The 23668-nt window shown below is 40.0% G+C and overlaps 1 protein-coding gene across 3 annotated transcripts in view; it reads left to right on the top strand.

Annotated features, from left to right (window-relative positions):
* Window positions 1-23668, top strand: part of LOC133658636 (cell adhesion molecule 2-like) — a 235152-nt gene that overhangs the window by 12643 nt on the left and 198841 nt on the right. For 2 of the 3 annotated variants that reach the window (XM_062060870.1, XM_062060869.1), the window contains exon 1: window positions 3066-3222. The exons of the other annotated variant lie outside the window; for it this stretch is intronic. In XM_062060870.1, the coding sequence (XP_061916854.1) occupies window positions 3153-3222 (70 nt within the window). In that variant the 5' untranslated portion in view covers window positions 3066-3152. Of the gene's footprint in view, window positions 1-3065; window positions 3223-23668 lie in introns of those variants that run through there. 3 annotated transcript variants of the gene reach the window in all.

Below are 23668 nucleotides of genomic sequence, written 5' to 3'. Positions count from 1 at the left end.
GAAGCCTTATTGCGGGAGCATGTTGTACAAGCGGCGATAAACTCATGGGTGTCTGAAGCCATAGACGGCCACCAGAACCGTCGTCGGATGAAGGATAGCGAGCGTTGAAACCCCGGATGGCAGGAGAAGATGCTGGAATGCCCCCAATCCAGCACCTTAGATCGGAACTCACGGGGAACAAACAGCTTGTTGGGCGGGCCGCCACCTGGTGCCGGATTAGACCGCAGGGCGGTCTTTATCTGTTCTTCCACCTCCCAAGTGACCATGCCCACTATCCGGGCAGGAGGAAGGATGGGTTCTGCCGTAGGCGAACAAGTTGGCTCCTCCGAGAACTGCCGGGAGAGGGCGTCGGCCTTTGTGTTCCTGGAGCCTGGCCTAAACGAGAGCGTATAATCAAAACGGCTAAAAAAAATTGGCCCAGGGAGCCTGACGGTCGTTAAGCCTCCTGGCGGGACGAATGTGGAGCAGGTTGCGATGGTCCGTCAAGACCTGAAACTGGTGTTTCGCTCCCTCCAACCAGTGTCTCCACTCTGCCAAGGCCTCATGAACAGCTAGTAGTTCTCGGTTACCGGCATCGTAATTCCGTTCAGCTGGAGAGAGGCGCCTAGAAAAGAATGCACAAGGGTGTACAAGATTGTCCTTACGGGAGCGTTGGGAGAGCACTGCTCCAATCTCAGAATCCGACGCGTCCACCTCCACGATGAAGGAGTTGTCCGTGTCAGGATGGACGAGGACCGGGGCAGAGACAAAACTCCTCTTCAATCTTCTAAAAGCCTCACTGGCCTCCCTGGTCCACAGAAAAGGAATACTGGTAGAAGTGAGTGTGTGGAGAGGTGCAGCTACCTTGCTGAAATCCCTGATGAAACGTCGATAAAATCCGGCAAATCCCAGGAACCGTCTTAGTTCCGTACGGGTGGTGGGTTGGGGCCACTCCAGTACCGCCTCAATCTTCTTATGTGGCCCTTCTCAACAACAAAACCCAAGAATCCCACTGGAGGTGCGTGAAACTCACACTTCTCTGCTTTGACGAACAACCTGTTCTCCAGCAGGCGTTGGAGGACCAGGCGGACATGTCGTTGGTGCTCCTGCAGGTTCTGGGAAAAAATCAAAATGTCATCAAGGTACACGACAACGAAATGGTCCAACATGTCCCGTAAAACGTCATGTCATCAGCAGCAGGTGTGTCGATAGATGATTGCGCACAGCTGTGCTGGTGTGTGGCAGCAGAAGCAGAGTGTGTATGGGCGTGTCCTGCGGCACATGCAGACGAAGGAGCAGCTGATTGTGCACACCCCATGACATGATCAAATCAATTTCAGAACCCGACATTGGTTAAATGTCGTCAAAAAGCATGTTGTTTCAACATTGTATTTGTGTTGTAGAATATTGGTTGGGAAATGACCAAATTTCAATGGTCAAATCAACATCTGGACCCAACATTGATTAACAGTCGTCAAAAAGCATGTTGTTTCAACGTTGTAGAATATTGGTTGAAAAATGACCAAATTTCAATGGTCAAATCAACGTCAGAACCTGACATTGATTAAACGTTGTCAACAAGCATGTTGTTTCAACGTTGTATTTATGTTGTAGAATATTGGTCAGGAAATTACCAAATTTCAATGGTCAAATCAACGTCACGACCCAACATTGATTAACAGTCGTCAAAAAGCACGTTGTTTCAACGTTGTAGAATATTGGTTGGAAAATGACCAAATTTCAATGTTAAAATCAACGTCAGAATCCGACATTGAATGAACGTTATCAAAAAGCATGTTGTTTCAACGTTGTATTTGTGTTATAGAATATTGTTTGGAAAATGACCGAAATTCAATGGTCAATTTACCGTCTCAACCTGACATTGATTCAACGTCATCAAAAAGTATGTTGTTTCAACGTTGTATTTGTGTTGTAGAATATTGGTTGGGAAATAACCAAAATTCAATGGTCAAATCAACGTCAGAACCTAACATTGAATAAATGTTGTCAAAGAGCATGTTGTTTCAACGTTGTATTTGTGTTGTAGAAAGTTGGTTGGAAAATAACCAAAATTCAATGGTCAAATCAACGTCACAACCTGACATTGAATAAACGTTGTCAAAAATCATGTTGTTTCAACGTTGTAGAATATTGGTTGAAAAATGACCAAATTTCAATGGTCAAATCAACGTCAGAACCCGAATTGATTAAAAGTCGTCAAAAAGCATGTTGTTTCAACGTTGTATTTGTGTTGTAGAATATTGGTTGGAAAATAACCAAAATTCAATGGTCAAATCAACATCAGAACCCAACATTGAATAAATGTTGTCAAAAAACATGATGTTTCAACGTTGTTTTTGTGTTGTAGAATATTGGTTGTTTCAACGTTGTATTTGTGTTGTAGAATATTGGTTGTGAAATTCAATGGCCAAATCAACGTCACAACCTGACATTGATTAAACGTCGTCAAAGTGCACGTTGTTTCAACGTTGTATTGTGCAACATCAGGACTTAAGTACCCAGCGTTGCCTGCTGGGACGACTGCAAGGAAAGTTTATCCGTATGTTAGTTAAGAAATAAAATAACGAGGCTATTATTTATTCATATTCGTGTATATTAATTGTTACAAGCGGCCCTCTGGGGGCAGCCACAGTTTGGATGTGGCCTCAATAAAACCGAGTGTGACGCCCCTGGTTATGAGCTAAAAAACGACCAAACTTTGAGGGGGGAGTCCTGCAAACGCCCTCTACTGGATGCGTGGTGAAGTGCACCACTTGTGGGAATCGAACGTCGGGGCTTGCACCGCCGGTATATTTATGACCCCGCTTCAGGAAAATGGATATTAAAAAATACGGTGAGCACGTTTGGACTCCCAGGTGTTCTCATTGGCTGACGTCCCTCGTCAGCGTTTTTGGAGGTGGGCGGGGCTTGGGCTCCCCTCTCAGCCAATTGGAGAGCCGCAGCGGTGCAAAGGGGGCTGCACGCGCACGCTGCGGAGCCTGCAAAGCGCGGCGTCCTGCTCCAGAACGGAAGCATCAACCCCGCCCCCCCCCCTCCTCTTCATCATCATCTTCCTCCATGTGAAGTCTGCGCGGACCCCCAGCAGGATACACGAGCCCAGCCAGGCACGACCAGTCGATTGTCGCACGACGACGACGACGACGACGACGACGATGATGATGATGATGGTCAGGCGGCGCGTGCTCTTCATCCTCTCCAGCCTGTGCGCGAGCATCTTTGGAGGTGAGCGCGCGGGGCGGGACGCTGCAGACCGGGCGTGGTGTGCGCGTGCGTGTGTGCGCGCGCGCGCGCCAACATTCTTTTAAAGCGTGCGAGTCCGATGGCGTGTGCGTGTGCGTGACAGAAGTTGGTGCGTGCGTGTGGGGGACAAAAGTTGTGTGTCGTCTAGGTGAGCGCGCGCGTGTCACGCAGCTTTTGCACTTTTGTCTCCTCGTGCGGCGCAGGTGTGCGCGCGCACGCACGGCGCAGTTTTTTTTTTGGATCGATCATCGATTTTGGTGAAAGTGATGCGTTCACGGTCTTGCTTTTTCGCCTCTTTTTGAAGTCGACCTGCTGTCACCGGGTGCGTGTGCGTGTGCGTGTGCGTGGCAACCCCCCCCCCCCCCATTATAAAGTTGCCATCCTTGCAGTGCACGTAGAGGCCACGCCCACAAAATCCGTGCAGAAGTGAAATAAATGCTCCCCCATTCTGTCGCATCAAAGTGGATTTTTTTATTTGTAATTTTTACTTAGTTCTTATTTTTAAGGTCATAATTTAACTAATTTTGCCAAAATATATTGCTTCATATCTTATATTTTGTTTTACATTGTTATTTCTTATAGTTATATTTAAATCAGTTTTGCCCAAATATATTTTATAGCTATAGTTTTTATATTGTTATTCATATATATATATATATATATATATATATATATATATATATATATATATATATGTATATATATATATATATATATATATATATATATATATATATATATATATATATATATATATATATATATATATATATATATATATATATATATATATATATATATATATATATATGTATGTGTATATATATATATAGGTGTCTGTATATATTAACACGTTTTCCCCAAATATATATTCTCATCTTGAATTTTTACATTGTTCTTCTTATTTTTAGTTATATTAACACGTTTTGCCTAAAGATACGTTTTCATATTTTATATATAAATCTTACATTTTGAAGGTCATATTTTAACCAATTTTGCCAAAATATATTGTTTCATACCTTATATTTTGTTTTACATTGTTATTTGTTATAGTTATATTTAAATCAGTTTTGCCCAAATATATTTTATAGCTATAGTTTTTATATTGTTATTCCTATATATATATGTGTGTGTGTGTGTGTGTGTGTGTGTGTGTGTGTGTGTGTGTGTGTGTGTGTGTGTGTGTGTGTGTGTGTCTGTATATATTAACAAGTTTTCCCCAAATATATATTTTCATCTTTAATTTGTACATTGTTCTTCTTATTTTTAGTTATATTAACACGTTTTGCCTAAAGATACGTTTTCATATTTCATATATAAATCTTACATTGTTCTTATTTTTAGTTACGTATATGAACAAGTTTTGCCTAAAGATACGTTTCCATATTTCCAGTTTTTTCATTGTTCTTCGTATATCTATTTATTATTTATATTTTAACAAGTTTTGCCTGAAGATATTTTTTCATATTTTATATTGAATTTTTACATTGTTATTCTTATTTTTATAGTTATATTAACAAAGTTTGCCCAAATATATTTTTTCATATTTATTGTTTTTATATTGTTCTTCCTCTATATATTTTTAAATATTTGAACAAGTTTTGCCCAAAGATATTTTTTCATATTTTATATTGAATTTTTACATTATTATTATTTGTATAGTTATATCAACACAATTTGCCCAAAAATATTTTTTCATATTTATTGTTTTTATATTATTCTTCCTCTATATATTTTTAAATATTTAAACAAGTTTTGCCCATAGATATTTTTTCATAATTTATATTTATAGTTGTTATATTGCTCTACATTTTCATAGTTATAATTTAGCCACTTTTGCCCAAAGATATTTTTTCACATTTCCTACTTATAGTTCGTATATTGTTCTTCTCATATATATATTGTTTATAGTCAAAACCAGTTTTGCGCAAAGTAACATCAATAACGATTTAAAAATGTATTTGTTGTTGTCTTTTAGCTTTTGTCCTGCAGGGGTCGCTACAGCGAGTCCCTGGCATGCTTAATTTGCTGTGCTTAACATCCTTTATTAAAATATTACTCAAACAAAGGCTAGTTTCATTTCACACATAAAGGTTGTGTTGAGGCTTTGAACAAAGAGAACATTTGCTGCCCCAAACAGCAGCTCCTACTGATGACTTCACGTCTTACTGAAGGTTGTCAAAAAAACAAAAAACGTACCTGCACATGATTTGACTTTCTGTGGTGACTTTCCCCACCATTAGCGTGGCAGTCACCTGACAAGTGGCCGCCCCACAACGTTGTGTGCGTGCATGTCAGTGTGTGTACTTCTGTCCATTCTCAGCTTTCTCTGATTGCGTTTGGAACTAAACATGAATAATGTCTGACGATGCTTACAACTGGAATGGATCTTGCCTTTCTGGAAATGTTATAGATAATATTTATGGATGTTGTTGGACTTTTATTGAGTACAACTCAGGTGTCAAACCCAAAGCCCGGGGGCCAGATGTGGTCTGCCAGTTCATTTAAGGTGGTACCCCACTTTATTTAAAGTGGTCAGACACTTCATTTAGGTGGTCCGCCATGTCATTTAATGTGGTCTGCCACAACCTTTAGTGTGGCCCACCACTTTATTTAATGTGTTCATCACATCTTTTAAGTGGCCCGCCACGTTTAACGTGGTTTTCCACATCCTTTAGAGTGTCCCACAATTTTATTCAATGTGGCCCGCCATATCGTTCAATGTGTTTTGCCACATCATTTAATGTGGTCTGCCAATGCATTTAGAGTGGTCCGTCATGTCATTCAACGTGGTCCGTCATTTCATTTAAAGCGGCCCCCCGTGGTATTTAAAGTCGTTTGCCATGTCATTTAACGTGGTCTGCTACATCCGTTAGTTTGGCCCACCATTTTATTCAACGTGGTCCGCCATATCATTTAACATTGTCTGCCACATCCTTTAGAGTGGCCCACCACTTTATTTAATGTGTTCATCACATCTTTTAATGTGGTTTTCCACATCCTTTAGAGTGTCCCACAATTTTATTCAACGGGGTCCTGCCATTTCATTTAATGTGGTCTGCCACATCCTTTAGAGTGGCCCGCCATATCATTCAATGTGTTTTGCTACATCATTTAACGTGGTCTGCCAATTCATTTAGAGTGGCCCGCCATATCATTCAACGTGGTCCGTCATGTCATTTAAAGTGGTCCGCCACATCCTTTAGTGTGGCTCGCCATATCATTCAATGTGTTTTGCCACATCATTTAATGTGGTCTGCCAAATCATTTTGAGTAGCCCGCCATATCATTCAACGTGGTCTGTCATGTCATTTAAAGTGGTACGCCACATCCTTTAGTGTGGCCCGCCATATCATTCAATGTGTTCCGCCACATCATTTAATGTGGCCCGCCATGTCATTCAATGTGCTCCGTCATTTCATTTAATGTGGCCGCTCCACATCATTCAATGTGGCCCCCCACATCCTTTAGCGGTGGGGCGTTTCTTAAAACTTTGCCTTTGAAGTTTCAGCCGCCATTACAGTTTACATTTATTTTCAATCAAACCCCTAAGTCATTCAGCAGCTATACAATTATGAAATAATATTGCTGAATAGACAGTTTGTATAGTATTTATATTTCTGACCGTCCAAATACGTTGACACACACGTGGACTAGTGCTCGCGGAGCAGTTTCAGCCTTGATAAATCACATTGCGCGTGCTAAATAATTAAGTTAGCGCCTTCTCCTCCCAGTATTGTGGGTGTTGTGATGACCAGCATTTATTTAGCATATTAATAAGACAGACACGCTAAATGAGACGTAATCCTTTGATCGCACATTTAATCGATTGGCTTCGTGGGCTACCAAGTTTGCACGTGTTTTAGTATATGCACATTTTTCATAGTTCAGACTTTCGGTGTTGCATTAACAGCGTGATCAAAAGTCACCGAGCAGCTAAGAAGGTTGAATAATTGCGGCAGACTTCTTCTTTCCTCTTGATGCTTTCTCTTGCCGTCACAAATGTTTCGCCAATTAGTGACATTTCCCCAAGGACATGTTGACTTTTCTCTTTCATTTGCGTATATTTCTATCTCTCCGACATTTTTCCCATGTCTGCAAAACGCAAACATCAAGTGGCAGGTCAAAGGTCGGACTAATTTTCACACTAAAGTATTTATTCCATGTAAATGACCGCAAAGTAAGGTGGTGGATGCTTGCTTTCGAGTTCCATGAAATCACTAAAATGATTTATTTATATGCCATGAATAACTGCAGTATTTGCTGATGATTTTGAATAACATTCGATCGCATGACCAAGAATAAAGACAATTTGTTTGGACTAGAATTTGCAATTCTGTTAGGAAAAGGTTTGAATGTCCAAGGTGAGTGGAGTTTGTGGATGTTGGAACGGTTCAAATCGGTTGAGAAATGTGGGAAATGGAGAGGTTTGTATATTGCCCATTCATTTCCAATGGGGGGAAATTCCTGGTAATTAGGGAATTTTTGGAACGGGGAAACATGCTGGCTTGAATGTCAAGGCAAGTGGAGTGTGTGGATGTTGGAACGGCTGAAGTCGGATGAGAAATGTGGGATATGCAGTGGATTGTATAATGCCCCATTGTCAATGGGGAGAACATTTCGGGAAAACTGGGAATTTTGGGAAAAGGAAAACATGTTTTGTGTTCGATATATCTGAAGAGTAGTGTGGGTGCTTGGTTGAAAGGTCGGAATCAGGTTTAAAAATGGTGCAACATTTTGAGAATTTAGAGCATTGTAGAACTATGAATACGTCCATTTATTTGAATGGGAATTTCCTGGAAATTTGGGTATTTTGGGAAAATTGGGAATTTTTTGAAAATATTTACACTAGCACAATTGTCCTCGATTATATGGATGGGTTAGCGGAAAAATGTTGACGTAGTAACAGTTTGAAATGAGAACGGGTATTTCTGAATTCCTGGAATTTGTACAAAAAAAAAATAGGAGCATTTGTTGTCCCAACCAAGAGGAATGTTTTGAAGGTGGAATGGTCAAAAACGGTTGAAAAATGTGGACTGTGAAAGCTTTCCAGGAAGAGACGAAAATAGAGCTTTGGAAAACCGGGAATTGTGGGAATTCCTGGAAAAACATTTTGAAGTTGGAAAATGGTAGATTGATTTTCCAAGGTGAGTGGAGTGTGTGGATGGTGGAACGGTTCAAATCGAATGATAAATGTGGGATATGCAGTAGATTGTATAATGCCCATTCATTGTCAATTGGGAGAACGTTTCGGGAAAAATGGGAAATTTGGGGTAAGGGAAAACATGCTTCGTGTTCGATATATCTGAAGAGTAGTGTGGGTGGATGGTTGAAAGGTCAGAATCGGGTTTAAAAATTGCGTAACAATTTAGAGCACTGTAGAACTATGAATACGTCCATTCATTTGAATGGGAATTTCCTGGAAATTTCAGAAAAATTGGGAATCTTTAAAAATATTCCTACTAGCACTATTGCCCTCGATGATAGGGATGGGTTGGTGTAGGAATTTTACAAATCGGTTGAAAAATGTTGACATAGTTTTGGAATTCCTGGAATTTGGGGAAAACCGGGAATTTTCATGAAAAAATTAAATAAAAGCATTTGTTGTCCCAACTAAGAGGAATTGGTTGAAGGTCGAATGGTCAAACAAACGGTTGAAAAATGTGGACTGTGAAAACTTTCCAGGAAGAGGTGAAAATAGGGGTTTGAAAAACCGGGAATTCCTGGAACTTTTTAGAACTTGTAAAATGGTAGTTTGATTGTCCAAGGTGAGTGGAGTGTGTGGATGTTGGAACGGTCCAAATCAGTTGAGAAATGTGGGAAATGGAATGTGTTGTAATCCATGTGTTCCCTTAGTGAACCGCAGTTCCTAGCAGCACTCGTGCATGCTACCAGTGCCACTATGCTTGACTTCAAGCTAGAAAAAATAATCTTGAAATTTACTTTTGTGAGAATTCATGCTTCTCCTCAGTGAACCGCAGCTCCCAGCAGCACTCATGCACACCACCAACACCATGCATGGATGTAGGCAAGAGACAATTATCTACAAACGTATTTGTGTTGGAATTCATGCGTCCCCTCAGTGAACCGCGGTTCCTAGCAGCACTCGTGCATGCTACCACCACCACTTCTTGATTTTAGGCATGAGACAATAATATTTTAAATTTATGTGTGTTGGAATCCATTTATTCCCCTTAGTGAACCGCAGTTCCTAGCAGCACTCGTGCATGATACCACCACCACTATGCTTGACTATAGGCAAGAAACATACATTTTTCAAACTTATGTGTGTTAGAGTCCATGAATCCTCTCAGTGAACCGCAGTTTCTAGCAGCACTCGTGCATGCTACCACCACCACTATGCTTGACTTCGGGCTACAGAAAATAATCTTGAAATTTACTTTTGTGAGAAATGATGCTTCCCCTCAGTGAACCGCATGTCCCAGCAGCACTCATGCACACCACCAACACCATGCATGAATGTAGGCAAGAGATTTGTGTTGGAGTTCATGCATCCTGTCAGTGAACCGCGGTTCCTAGCAGCACTCGTGCATGCTACCGCCACCACTGTTTGACTTCAGGCAAGAGACATTCATCTTGAAACTTATGCGTGTTAGAATCCATGCATCCCCTCAGTGAATGGCAGCACTCGTGCACGCTACCAACACCATGCATGGATATAGGGAAGAGACAATATTCTTGAAACTTACGTGTGCTAGAATTCATGCATCCCTTTAGTAAACGGCAGTTCCTGGCAGCATTCATGCACGCAACTAACACCATGCATGGATGTAGGCAAGAGACAATTATCTTGAAACGTATTTGTGTTGGAATTAATGCAAACCTTTAGTGAACCGCAGTTCCTAGCAGCACTCGTGCATGCTACCACCACCACTATGTTTGACTTTAGGCAATAGACAATTATCTTGAAACTTATTTGTGTTGGAATTCATGCGTCCCCTCAGTGAACCGTGGTTCATAGCAGCACTCATGCATGCTACCACCACCACTATGTTTGACTTTACACAATAGACAATTATCTTGAAACTTATTTGTGTTGGAATTCATGCGTCCCCTCAGTGAACCGCGGTTCCTAGCAGCACTCATGCATGCTACCACCACCACTTTTTGATTTTAGGCATGAGACAATAATCTTTGAAATGTATGTGCGTTGGAATCCATGTATCCCCTTAGTGAACCGCAGTTCCTAGCAGCACTCGTGCATGCTACCACCACCACTATGCTTGACTTCGGGCTACAGAAAATAATCTTGAAATTTACTTTTGTGAGAAATGATGCTTCCCCTCAGTGAACCGCAGCTCCCAGCAGAACTCATGCACACCACCAACACCATGCATGAATGTAGGCAAGAGACAATTATCTTGAAACATATTTGTGTTGGAGTTCATGCATCCCGTCTGTGAACCGCGGTTCCTAGCAGCACTCGTGCATGCTACCGCCACCACTGTTTGACTTCAGGCAAGAGACATTAATCTTGAAACTTATGCGTGTTAGAATCCATGCATCCCCTCGGTGAATGGCAGCACTCGTGCACGCTACCAACACCATGCATGGATATAGGGAAGAGACAATATTCTTGAAACTTACGTGTGCTAGAATTCATGCATCCCTTTAGTAAACGGCAGTTCCTGGCAGCATTCATGCACGCAACTAACACCATGCATGGATGTAGGCAAGAGACAATTATCTTGAAACGTACTTGTGTTGGAATTAATGCAAACCTTTAGTGAACCGCAGTTCCTAGCAGCACTCGTGCATGCTACCACCACCACTATGTTTGACTTTAGGCAATAGACAATTATCTTGAAACTTATTTGTGTTGGAATTCATGCGTCCCCTCAGTGAACCGCGGTTCCTAGCAGCACTCGTGCATGCTACCACCACCACTTTTTGATTTGAGGCATGAGACAATAATCTTTGAAATTTATGTGTGTTGGAATCCATATATCCCCTTAGTGAACCGCAGTTCCTAGCAGCACTCGTGCATGATACCACCACCACTATGCTTGACTTTAGGCAAGAAACATACATTTTTCAAACTTATGTGTGTTAGAGTCCATGAATCCCCTCAGTGAACCGCAGTTTCTAGCAGCACTCGTGCATGCTACCACCACCACTTTTTTGATTTTAGGCATGAGACAATAATCTTTGAAATTTATGTGTGTTGGAATCCATTTATCCCCTTAGTGAACCGCAGTTCCTAGCAGCACTCGTGCATGATACCACCACCACTATGTTTGACTTTAGGCAATAGACAATTATCTTGAAACTTATTTGTGTTGGAATTCATGCGTCCCCTCAGTGAACCGCGGTTCCTAGCAGCACTCGTGCATGCTACCACCACCACTTTTTGATTTGAGGCATGAGACAATAATCTTTGAAATTTATGTGTGTTGGAATCCATTTATTCCCCTTAGTGAACCGCAGTTCCTAACAGCACTCGTGCATGATACCACAACCACTATGCTTGACTTTAGGCAAGAAACATACATTTTTCAAACTTATGTGTGTTAGAGTCCATGAATCCCCTCAGTGAACCGCAGTTTCTAGCAGCACTCGTGCATGCTACCACCACCACTATGCTTCACTTCGGGCTACAGAAAATAATCTTGAAATTTACTTTTGTGAGAAATGATGCTTCCCCTCAGTGAACCGCATGTCCCAGCAGCACTCATGCACACCACCAACACCATGCATGAATGTAGGCAAGAGACAATTATCTTGAAACATATTTGTGTTGGAGTTCATGCATCCCGTCGGTGAACCGCGGTTCCTAGCAGCACTCGTGCATGCTACCGCCACCACTGTTTGACTTCAGGCAAGAGACATTCATCTTGAAATTTATGCGTGTTAGAATCCATGCATCCCCTCAGTGAATGGCAGCACTCGTGCACGCTACCAACACCATGCATGGATATAGGGAAGAGACAATATTCTTGAAACTTACGTGTGTTAGAATTCATGCATCCCTTTAGTAAACGGCAGTTCCTGGCAGCATTCATGCACACAACTAACACCATGCATGGATGTAGGCAAGAGACAATTATCTTGAAACGTATTTGTGTTGGAATCAATGCAAACCTTTAGTGAACCGCAGTTCCTAGCAGCACTCGTGCATGCTACCACCACCACTATGTTTGACTTTAGGCAATAGACAATTATCTTGAAACTCATTTGTGTTGGAATTCATGCGTCCCCTCAGTGAACCGCGGTTCCTAGCAGCACTTGTGCATGCTACCACCACCACTTTTTGATTTTAGGCATGAGACAATAATCTTTGAAATTTATGTGTGTTGGAATCCATTTATCCCCTTAGTGAACCGCAGTTCCTAGCAGCACTCGTGCATGATACCACCACCACTATGTTTGACTTTAGGCAACTTATTTGTGTTGGAATTCATGCGTCCCCTCAGTTAACCGCAGTTCCTAGCAGCACTCGTGCATGCGAATACCACCACTGTTTGACTTTAGGCAAGAGACATTCATCTTGAAACTTACGCGTGTTAGAATCCATGCATCCCCTCAGTGAACCGCAGCTCCCGGCAGCACTCGTGCATGCTACCACCACCACTATGTTTGACTTTAGGCACGAGAGAATTATCTTGAAACTTATTTGTGTTGGAATTCATGCGTCCCGTCATTTAACCGCAGTTCCTAGCAGCACTCGTGCATGCGAATACCACCACTGTTTGACTTTAGGCAAAGAGACATTCATCTTGAAACTTACGCGTGTTAGAATCCATGCATCCCCTCAGTGAACCGCAGCACTCGTGCATGCTACCACCACCACTATGTTTGACTTTAGGCACGAGACAATTATCTTAAAACATATTTGTGTTGGAATTTATGCATCCCCTCAGTAATAATAATAATAATAATAATAGATTTTATTTGTAAAAAGCACTTTACATTGAGTAAACAACCTCAAAGTGCTCCAGTGTATTAAAAAAATTTAAAATAAAAAGATAATAAAAAAAATAAATAAATAAAATTAAAAACTAGAACAGCCAAATAGCTAAAACTAGTATGCATATATCTAAAAAAAAAAGGCTTTTTTTAAAAAGAAGGGTTTTTAAGCCTTTTTTAAAAGCATCCACAGTCTGTGGTGCCCTCAGGTGGTCAGGGAGAGCGTTCCACAGACTGGGAGCGGCGGAGCAGAAAGCAGTGAACGGAAGATCCTAGCAGCACTCGTGCATGCTACCACCAAGGCTGTTTAACTTTAAGCAAGAGACATTCATCTTGAAACTTACGCGTGTTAGAATCTATGCGTCCCCTCAGTTAACCGCAGATCCCCGCAGCACTCGTGCACGCTAACAAACACCATGCTTGACAGTAGGCGTTGGAATTCATGCAAGATGATTGTCTTGCTAGAATCTTGAGTTGCCATATATTTAGATGGTAATGGCTGCGTGTGGCTAGTAAGTCTGAACTGCCAGCTGTACACGGACTACTCTAAAGTTTCACTATGTTATTGTCCCTTGACAAGATGTTCTACCATGTTTGCTACCACGTCAGGTTGTACTCACTTTTGGTAGCACCATCCACATTGATTTCTTTGCGTTCATTCGTCGCCCGCCACTGCCTCGTTCTCGTTGGAGCCCACGCTGCCGCTTGCAGATTATGCTCCAGACTTCTGAAGGAATGAAACTTTTTAGTCGGATGTTCAACCTTTCGCGGAGGTCTGCAGGAGGACAACTTGCACACCCACGCGGCCCATTTTTTTTCATTTTGGAGCGTCTCGCGCAGGTTGGCGGTTGGAACGCCGCTTGGTAGCTGTGAAAATTCACTTCCAGTTCAGCTTGGCTGCAAGTGTGTGTGTGTGTGTGTGTGTGTGTGTGTGTGTGTGTGTGTGTGTGTGTGTGTGTGTGTGTGTGTGTGTGTGTGTGTGTGTGTGTGTGTGTGTGTGTGTGTGTGTGTGTGTGTGTGTGTGTGTGTGTGTGTGTGTGTGAGATAAATCTCCAAATGAATTCATATGGAAGGCGAGGCGGAAAGTGAAACTCCAAGCTGTCATATATGCAGCCAGTCTATGAATACAGTGTGCATATTGTTCACTATACACACACACATACATATATATATATATATATATATATATATATATATATATATATATATATATATATATATATATATATATATATATATATATATATATATATATATATATATATATATATATATATATATATATATATATATATATATATATATATATATATATATATATATATATATATATATATATATATATATATATATATACATATATATATATATATATATACATATATATATATATATATATATATATATATATATATATATATATATATATATATATATATATATATATATATATATATATTGAACCGTTTCGGTACGGGGGTTCCGGTTCGGTTCGGAGGTGTACCGAACGAGTTTCCACACGGACATATTAAGTAGCGTAACGCACGTTGTGTAAACAATGCACACCGAGGCACAACACACGGCATGCTAGCAGCTAACGGGCTAGGATAGACTGACCATACGTCCTCTTTTCACCGGACATGTCCTCTTTTGCGGAGCTGTCAGGGCGGAGTTTCTTAAATGCCTCAAATGTCCGGCATTTTGAGTTAGGGTGGCGTGTATTTTTAATGTACGTTCAGGGTTAAGAAGGGGTTAAAAACAAAACAAATTGTGCGTGCAGCAGCATTGGTGAGGGAGGGGCAGAGACAGAGAGAGAGAGAGAGTTATGATAAACGCGCATGCGTCGCCAGGCTCTGCTTTTTATCTATAGATTTATCACATTTAATTGTGTATTATCTATAGCAGGGGTGTCAAAAGTGTGCCCCGGAGGTCATTTGCGGCCCACAGCTAATGTTTTAAAGGCCCACGGCACATTCTAAAAATACTATTCAAATAAACAAAAACATAACAAAAGTGAAATAAAAAAGCTTAAAGGTTAAATGTAATTTAGAAAAAGTTGCAAAGTTGACTAATAAAACAAAGCTGTTTTTTTTTCTTTCAAACTGTCATTGCTCAAAACATAATATTGAATCAAAATCAATGTTGTTATGAATTATTGACATATCCAAGGTTCCCATTACTTCACATCAAATATTCCACTAAGACAAATATTTTTGGTGGAAGATTTTGCAAATTTGGTAAATAAATAACTAGGGATGTCCGTTAAATGCGTTAAAATTTAATATCGGAAATTATCGGTATCGGTTTTTTTATTATCGGTATCATTTTTTTTTTTTTTTTTTTTTTTTTTTTTAATTAAATCAACATAAAAAACACAAGATACACTTACAATTAATGCACCAACCCAAAAAACCTCCCTCCTCATTCACACAAAAGGGTTGTTTCTTTCTGTTATTAATATTCTGGTTCCTACATTATATATCAATATATATCAATACAGTCTGCAAGGGATACAGTCCGTAAGCACACATGATTGTGCGTGCTGCTGGTCCACTAATAGTACTAACCTTTAACAGTTAATGTTACTCATTTTCATTCATTACTAGTTTCTATGTAACTGTTTTTATATTGTTTTACTTTCTTTTTTATTCAAGAAAATGTTTTTAATTTATTTATCTTATTTTATTTTATAATTTTTTTTTTTAAAGTACCTTATCTTCACCATACCTGGTTGTCCAAATTAGACATAATAATGTGTTAATTCCACGACTGTATATATCGGTTGATATCGGTATCGGTTGATATCGGTATCGGTAATTAAAGAGTTGGACAATATCGGAATATCGGATATCGGCAAAAAGCCATTATCGGACATCTATATATACACATTACCATGAATTGATTAACGTGGACCCCGACTTAAACACGTGGAAAAACTTATTCGGGTGTTACCATTTAGTGGTCAATTGTCCGGAATATGTACTGTACTGTGTAAACTACTAATAAAAGTTCCAATCAATCAATGTATGAATATATGTATTACACACACATACAATATATACATGTTTATGTAGATATCTGTACATATCTACATAAACATGTATATACTGTATGTGTGTATATATGTATGTATATATATATGTATATAAGTATGTATATATGTATGTAAATATGAATATATGTATGTATATATGAATATATATACATATATATACATATATGAGTGTATATACATGTGTATATGTGTGTATATATATATATATATATATATATATATATATATATATATATAAATATATATATATATATATATATGTTTGTGTATATATTTGTATATGTATATATGTTTGTGTGTATGTATATATATGTGTGTGTGTGTATATATACACACATACAGTATATATGTATATATATGTATATATGTGTGTATGTATGTATATGTATATACAGTATGTGTGTATATATGTATGTATATATATGTATATAAGTATGTATATATGTATATATGTACATATATATGTATGTAAATATGAATATATGTATGTATATATGAATATATATACATATATATGAATATAATTGTATATACATGTGTATATGTGTGTATATATAAATATGTTTGTGTATATATTTGTATATGTATATATGTTTGTGTGTATGTATATATATGTGTGTGTGTATATATACACACATACAGTATATATGTATATATATGTATATATGTGTGTATGTATGTATATGTATATACAGTATGAGTGTATATATATGTATGTATATATATGTATATAAGTATGTATATATGTATGTAAATATGAATATATGTATGTATATATGAATATATATACATATATATATACATATATGAGTGTATATACATGTGTATATGTGTGTATATATATATATATAAAATATATATATATATATATGTTTGTGTATATATTTGTATATGTATATATGTTTGTGTGTATGTATATATATGTGTGTGTGTATATATACACACATACAGTATATATGTATATATATGTATATATGTGTGTATGTATGTATATGTATATACAGTATGTGTATATATATATATATATATATGTATATATATGTATATAAGTATGTATATATGTACATATATATGTATGTAAATATGAATATATGTATGTATATATGAATATGTATACATATATATGAATATAAGTGTATATACATGTGTATATGTGTGTATATATAAATATGTTTGTGTATATATTTGTATATGTATATATGTTTGTGTGTATGTATATATATGTGTGTGTGTATATATACACACATACAGTATATATGTATATATATGTATATATGTGTGTGTGTGTGTATGTATGTATATGTATATACAGTATGAGTGTATATATGTATGTATATATATGTATATAAGTATGTATATATGTACATATATATGTATGTAAATATGAATATATGTATGTATATATGAATATATATATATATACATATATATGAATATATGTGTATATACATGTGTATATGTGTGCATATATATATGTTTGTGTATATATTTGTATATGTATATGTTTGTGTGTATGTATATATATGTGTGTGTATATATATACACATACAGTATATATGTGTATATATATGTATATATGTGTGTATGTATGTATATGTATATACAGTATGTGTATATATGAACACATGTACATATACTGTATATACTGTATGTGCAGTATATATGCTTGGAAATGCATATACATTTAAAATATTTAGAAGGCCTAAATATGCATTTTTTTAAATAATAATCGGCACAGTCCTTGGTTTTCGTAAACCGTCCCTGTCGTCGTACGGCTAAACCTCGCACGTAACAAAATAGTCTTATTGGCCAAAACCACGAGTCAGACGCCTCAGTGACTCAGTGCGACTGCAAAATATAATCCACCATGGGGTCAAAGAAAGTTGCGAGTGCCAGCACTTTGATTAAGAAGTTGAGAAATACTGGTCTGGTCTGACCTTTTGGAAAGGATTACTAACAAAAGCCAAAGTACTACAGTACGTGATCCTGGAGTCGAAATCTTGCGTGCTTTTAGGAATACTTGGACAAATATCAAAGCCAGGAAGGACAAAGCTCCTGCATGTTAATACTCGCTCATGACTTCCCGTCAAAGCCTCCGGTGGATAAAAGTGAAGATGTTGACGAGGCGGGAGATAAAAGCCCGGCGTCCTCATGAAGGACAGCAGCTGCATTCAGATGGCAGCTCACAGGCGGAGACGCTTTTGCTTTCAGTCTTGGAAGGAAAAACAACAAAAGCCTTCCAAGCTGCGAGTCAGAAGAACGTTCACAATGTGAGGAAATAAAAACTAAAGTTGTTTCTTTGACATCATTATGCAAATAAACATTAATATGCTGTATAGGCGTACATATGTGTGTGTATATTAGGGTTGTCTTGATACCAATATTTTGGTGCCGAAACCAAAATGTATTTCGATACTTTTCAAAATGAAGGTGACCACAAAAAATGTCATTATTGGCTTTAATTTGACAGGAAATGTTATGATACATGAAACATATGGTGGTTATTGCAATCAAAGAAGAATGTTGCCATGAAATAAGATGTTGAACATACTAGATATCTTGTCTTTTAGTAGTAAGTAAGCAAACAAAGGCTCCTAATTAGTCTGCTGACGTATGCAGTGACATATTGTGTCATTTATACACCTATTATTTTGTCAACATTATTAATCTACTTGTTCATTTACTGATCACTTCCTGTTTTAACATGTTCTATCTACACTTCTGTTCAAATGTAAAAATCACTTATTCCTCTGTTAATTGATACTTTACGTTAGTTTTGGCTGACACTACACATTTTGCTATCAATCCAGTGTTTCACACATTCATTTATTTGTGGCGGCCCGCCACGAAAGAATTACGTCCGCCACAAATTAAAATTGTTTTTGTTTTTATTTTATTTTTTTGTCCTCTCCAGCTTCTCAGGCAAATCATATAGTTGATGTAGATGCCCATATCGGCTGTTCAGATTTACTTTACAAAAGAGAAGTGTAGGATACTTCTCTTGTTGCCTTATTTGTATTTGACTTTATTAAATGTATTTATATTAGAAACACAACATGTGTATATAACAAAGGGTGCAAAGTCTGCAGGCAGTAGGAAACACATGGTTAAGTGTAGGGAGTAAAACTGATGGCAGTCTAAAGTTCAAGATTTTTGGAGCTCTTTGTTCAGTGGATCAGATGTTTGATGAAGCTCTGTGTCTATCTACCACCACTACTGTTTTCTGTTTATTTGTTACTGACTGTGGCAGGACACCTCTGCCTCTGTTTCACTTTATGTTGCTGGTAAATAATATGGTTGTAGTAGTAGGCCAAAGTTAAATTATTTAGTATGCACTAATTAAAGGGGCAGAGCTTTAAGAGACATTTTAGCTTTTATATTTTATAAGATATATTTTTTGTAAGAACCACAATTAATAAATATATTTCAGTGAATAACTTATTGTTCAAATCTGTATATAAATATGTACATAAAGTGTTGTAATTATATTGTAAAATGGATGGATGGATGGACGTTTAAAACAAAACTGTTATTATTAATTAGTAAGTATACATTTTTTGAGCCTTTTTAGAGAAAATCATATCATTGTAGTAAATTATGCAAAACACTCGATGATGTCTTGGTGACCACGCCCATAGCCACGCCCCCACCGCCACAGGTATCTTGGCAGTTTATGGGAAACACTGCAATCCGATACCGAGTAGTTGTCATGTCTGTGTTAATCATGTTTTTGTTTTGCTTGGGTTTTGGGCTCTTTTTTTAGTTCCTGGTTGCACTTCCTTGTTTGGTTTGGTTTCCATGGTCACCCATTAGTTTTCACCTGTCTTGTCACGCACCTGTTTCACGTTTTGAGTCACGCACCTGTTTTCACTGATCACGTCACTATTTAAATCTGTCTGTTTCTGTTGTTCGTCCTGGCGTCCTCACACTATTTCAGCACTCTGCTTCATGTCATGTCACAGTTCTTTGCCAAGTAAGTTTTGTTCATTTATGCCACAGTTAGTGTTTTTGTTTAATTGTTCATAGTTTATGCATTTGTGCAAGTTTTGTGTTTATTACCAAGTTTTGTATTTCCGCCTTTGTGCGCGCCTTTTGTTTTCCTAGTCAAGTTTTTTACCTCCGCTGTGAGCGCCTTTTGTTTATTCCTTTTTTTTTATTGTTAAAATTAAACATGTATTCAAACTCACGTCTGGCTCGCGCCAATTTTCCTTTGCCTTCCGGGGAAGCAAAACCCAAGAACCCAGTTGTGACAGTAGGACGCCAGCAGAAGAGTTTCTCCGCAAAAAAAATTGACAATTTTGACGAGGCAGCGAGGGAGGTCCTCCGCGCCATGGAGGAGGAATCGCTGCGCTACTCCTCCATGGAGTACAGAGACTCCATTTGGTCCGAGGACTGCGCTGCGTCACCGCAATCCCGGAAGCGCCGCTCCCGACGAAGGACGTCAGGGAGGGCTTCTGCAAACAAAGAGGACGCCTCACTCCCGCAAGCTCCTCCCCCTCCGGGCGGAAGCAAGCCACAGGCAGCCCGGCTTCACCCTGATGACATCACAGCTCAAGATTTTTTTTCTCTGAACTCTTTTACTTTTGATCAGCCGCCCTCAACAAAGGACTCTGTTTCTATGATCAAATATTATCAGAACATGATTTTGGACATTAGAGCATATCAGTCACAGCCATCTGAATTTCATGCCCCGCCCCCCAGGACTCAAGCCACGCCCAAGTCACAAAAGTTTTTTTTTTTCACCCCCTCAATCCCAGGTACAAAAAGAGAGACATTTTGGACAATTGATAGGGGAGGATTTTACCCCCCTCCTGACCTCCCTCCACCCACCCCAAAAAACGGTTCCAGACAGCGGGGAGCGCGTCTGGTATCCGCTCCTTGAGGGGGGGGCTAGGGCTGGGAAATGTTCAGGTGGGGTGGTTCAGCATCGCCATGCCAAGCCACAGCCTCCAGCTTGGCCACCACCACCTGTCTTTCGACCTGCCAAGCCACAGCCACCAGCACGGCCCCCACCACCAGTCTTTCGCCATGCCAAGCCACAGCCTCCAGCTAGGCCACCTCCACCTGCTCCACGCCCAGCTCCACGCCAATCCCCACCACGCCAAGCGCCACCAGTACCTGCTCCACGCCTAGTGCCGCCAGTCGCAGCTCCACGACGCCAAGTGCCGCCAGTCGCAGCTCCACGACGCCAAGTGCCGCCAGTCGCAGCTCCACGACGCCAAGTGCCGCCAGTCGCAGCTCCACGACGCCAAGTGCCGCCAGTTGCAGCTCCACGACGCCCAGTGCCGCCAGTCGCAGCTCCACGACTCCCAGTGCCGCCAGTCGCAGCTCCACGACGCCCAGTGCCGCCAGTCGCAGCTCCACGACGCCAAGTGCCGCCAGTCGCAGCTCCACGCCAAAACCAAGACACACCATGCCAAGACCAAGTCCAAGACCCCCCATGCCAAGACACACCATGCCAAGACCAAGTCCAAGACCCCCCATGCCAAGACACACCATGCCAAGACCAAGTCCAAGACCCCCCATGCCAAGTCCAAGACCCCCCATGCCAAGACCAACCATGCCAAGACCCATGCCAAGACCAACCATGCCAAGACCAAGTCCAAGACCAACCATGCCAAGACCAAGTCCAAGACCAACCATGCCAATTCCAAGACCAAGTCCAAGACCAACCATGCCAATTCCAAGACCAAGTCCAAGACCAACCATGCCAAGACCAACCATGCCAAGACCAACCATGGCCACAACAAGCTTCGCCACGCCAAGCTTCGCCACGCCAAGCTTCGCCACGCCAAGCTTCGCCGCCTGCTTCATCTGCTGCTTCTACGCCTGCCATGACGAAGACGCCGCACCTGTCTTCTCGTCGGCCACGGATATGGCCGCTGCCTGGTCGCCCGCCACGCCAAGTGCGCCCACGTCATCGTCTGCCACGAATGTGGCCCTTCCCGGGTCGCCCACCTCGCCTGTGGCGGCGGCGTTCCACTCGCCGCCGCCACATGACTATGCCTCGGTGGATTCGGGGCCACTTGGCCTGGCGACCCACCGCCATGTCCCCCTCCCGCCCCCCCATGACTCTTGTTCATTTTTTTGTGTTGGGACATTTGGGATCTGTCCGTAAGGGGGGGGCTCTGTCATGTCTGTGTTAATCATGTTTTTGTTTTGCTTGGGTTTTGGGCTCTTTTTTTAGTTCCTGGTTGCACTTCCTTGTTTGGTTTGGTTTCCATGGTCACCCATTAGTTTTCACCTGTCTTGTCACGCACCTGTTTCACGTTTCGAGTCACGCACCTGTTTTCACTGATCACGTCACTATTTAAATCTGTCTGTTTCTGTTGTTCGTCCTGGCGTCCTCACACTATTTCAGCACTCTGCTTCATGTCATGTCACAGTTCTTTGCCAAGTAAGTTTTGTTCATTTATGCCACAGTTAGTGTTTTTGTTTAATTGTTCATAGTTTATGCATTTGTGCAAGTTTTGTGTTTATTACCAAGTTTTGTAGTTCCGCCTTTGTGCGCGCCTTTTGTTTTCCTAGTCAAGTTTTTTACCTCCGCTGTGAGCGCCTTTTGTTTATTCCTTTTTTTTATTGTTAAAATTAAACATGTATTCAAACTCACGTCTGGCTCGCGCCAATTTTCCTTTGCCTTCCGGAGAAGCAAAACCCAAGAACCCAGTCGTGACAGTAGTTAGTAACAGGATCATACATTGGTCATAATTAAAGTTCCAGGGACGTATTTCTTGACTTTATAAACAATTTTTTAAAAAAAGACAAGATTTGGTGATTAAAATAGCGATGTTAACATTGTAGTATCGACTATATACGGCTCTTCTACTTGGTATCGTTACAGTCGATATTTGTATCGATCCACGCATTTGTTTACACTGAGGAGCACTAGCTTGTTGTTAGCAGTTAGCTATTGTATCCTCCTACGGTGTGTAGTGAAGCATGTTTAGCTATTCCTCGTCCTGCAGGGATGATACTTGTAAGAACTTTATTTGTCGCCATGGAGACGAGGATTAGTGATTTAGAAGTAGCTAAAACACTGCTGACTGCGGATGGATGTTAGCCGCTAGCTAGCTAGCCATGTTTTAAAGAACCGCTTACAGGGCGGTGTTTCAGTGTTATAACTCCACCTTTATCGTTAGTTTTCAAGCCAAAATGCGTCCGTTCTCCCTTTTCTGTCTACACACTATGTCTGCTTGTAAGTACTCCGTACCAGCAAAGTCATGACTTAGTGTCTGCAAAAAGACTGTTAGCAGTTAGCTATTGCATCCTCCTACGGTTGGTGTTGGAATTGTTTAAATCGGGCAAGAAATGTTGAAGTAGTAAATGGTATTAGGGAATTTCGGGAAAATGGCAAAACAATTTGAACTTGGAAAAAGGGTAGTTTGAATTTCCAGAATGGTGGAATTTGTTAAATGTGGAATGGTTTGAATGGGTTAAAGAATGTGG

Source organism: Entelurus aequoreus, linkage group LG10 (genome assembly GCF_033978785.1).
Source record: "Entelurus aequoreus isolate RoL-2023_Sb linkage group LG10, RoL_Eaeq_v1.1, whole genome shotgun sequence".
Lineage (NCBI taxonomy): Eukaryota > Metazoa > Chordata > Actinopteri > Syngnathiformes > Syngnathidae > Entelurus > Entelurus aequoreus.
This window is presented reverse-complemented; position numbering and strand designations above follow the sequence as displayed.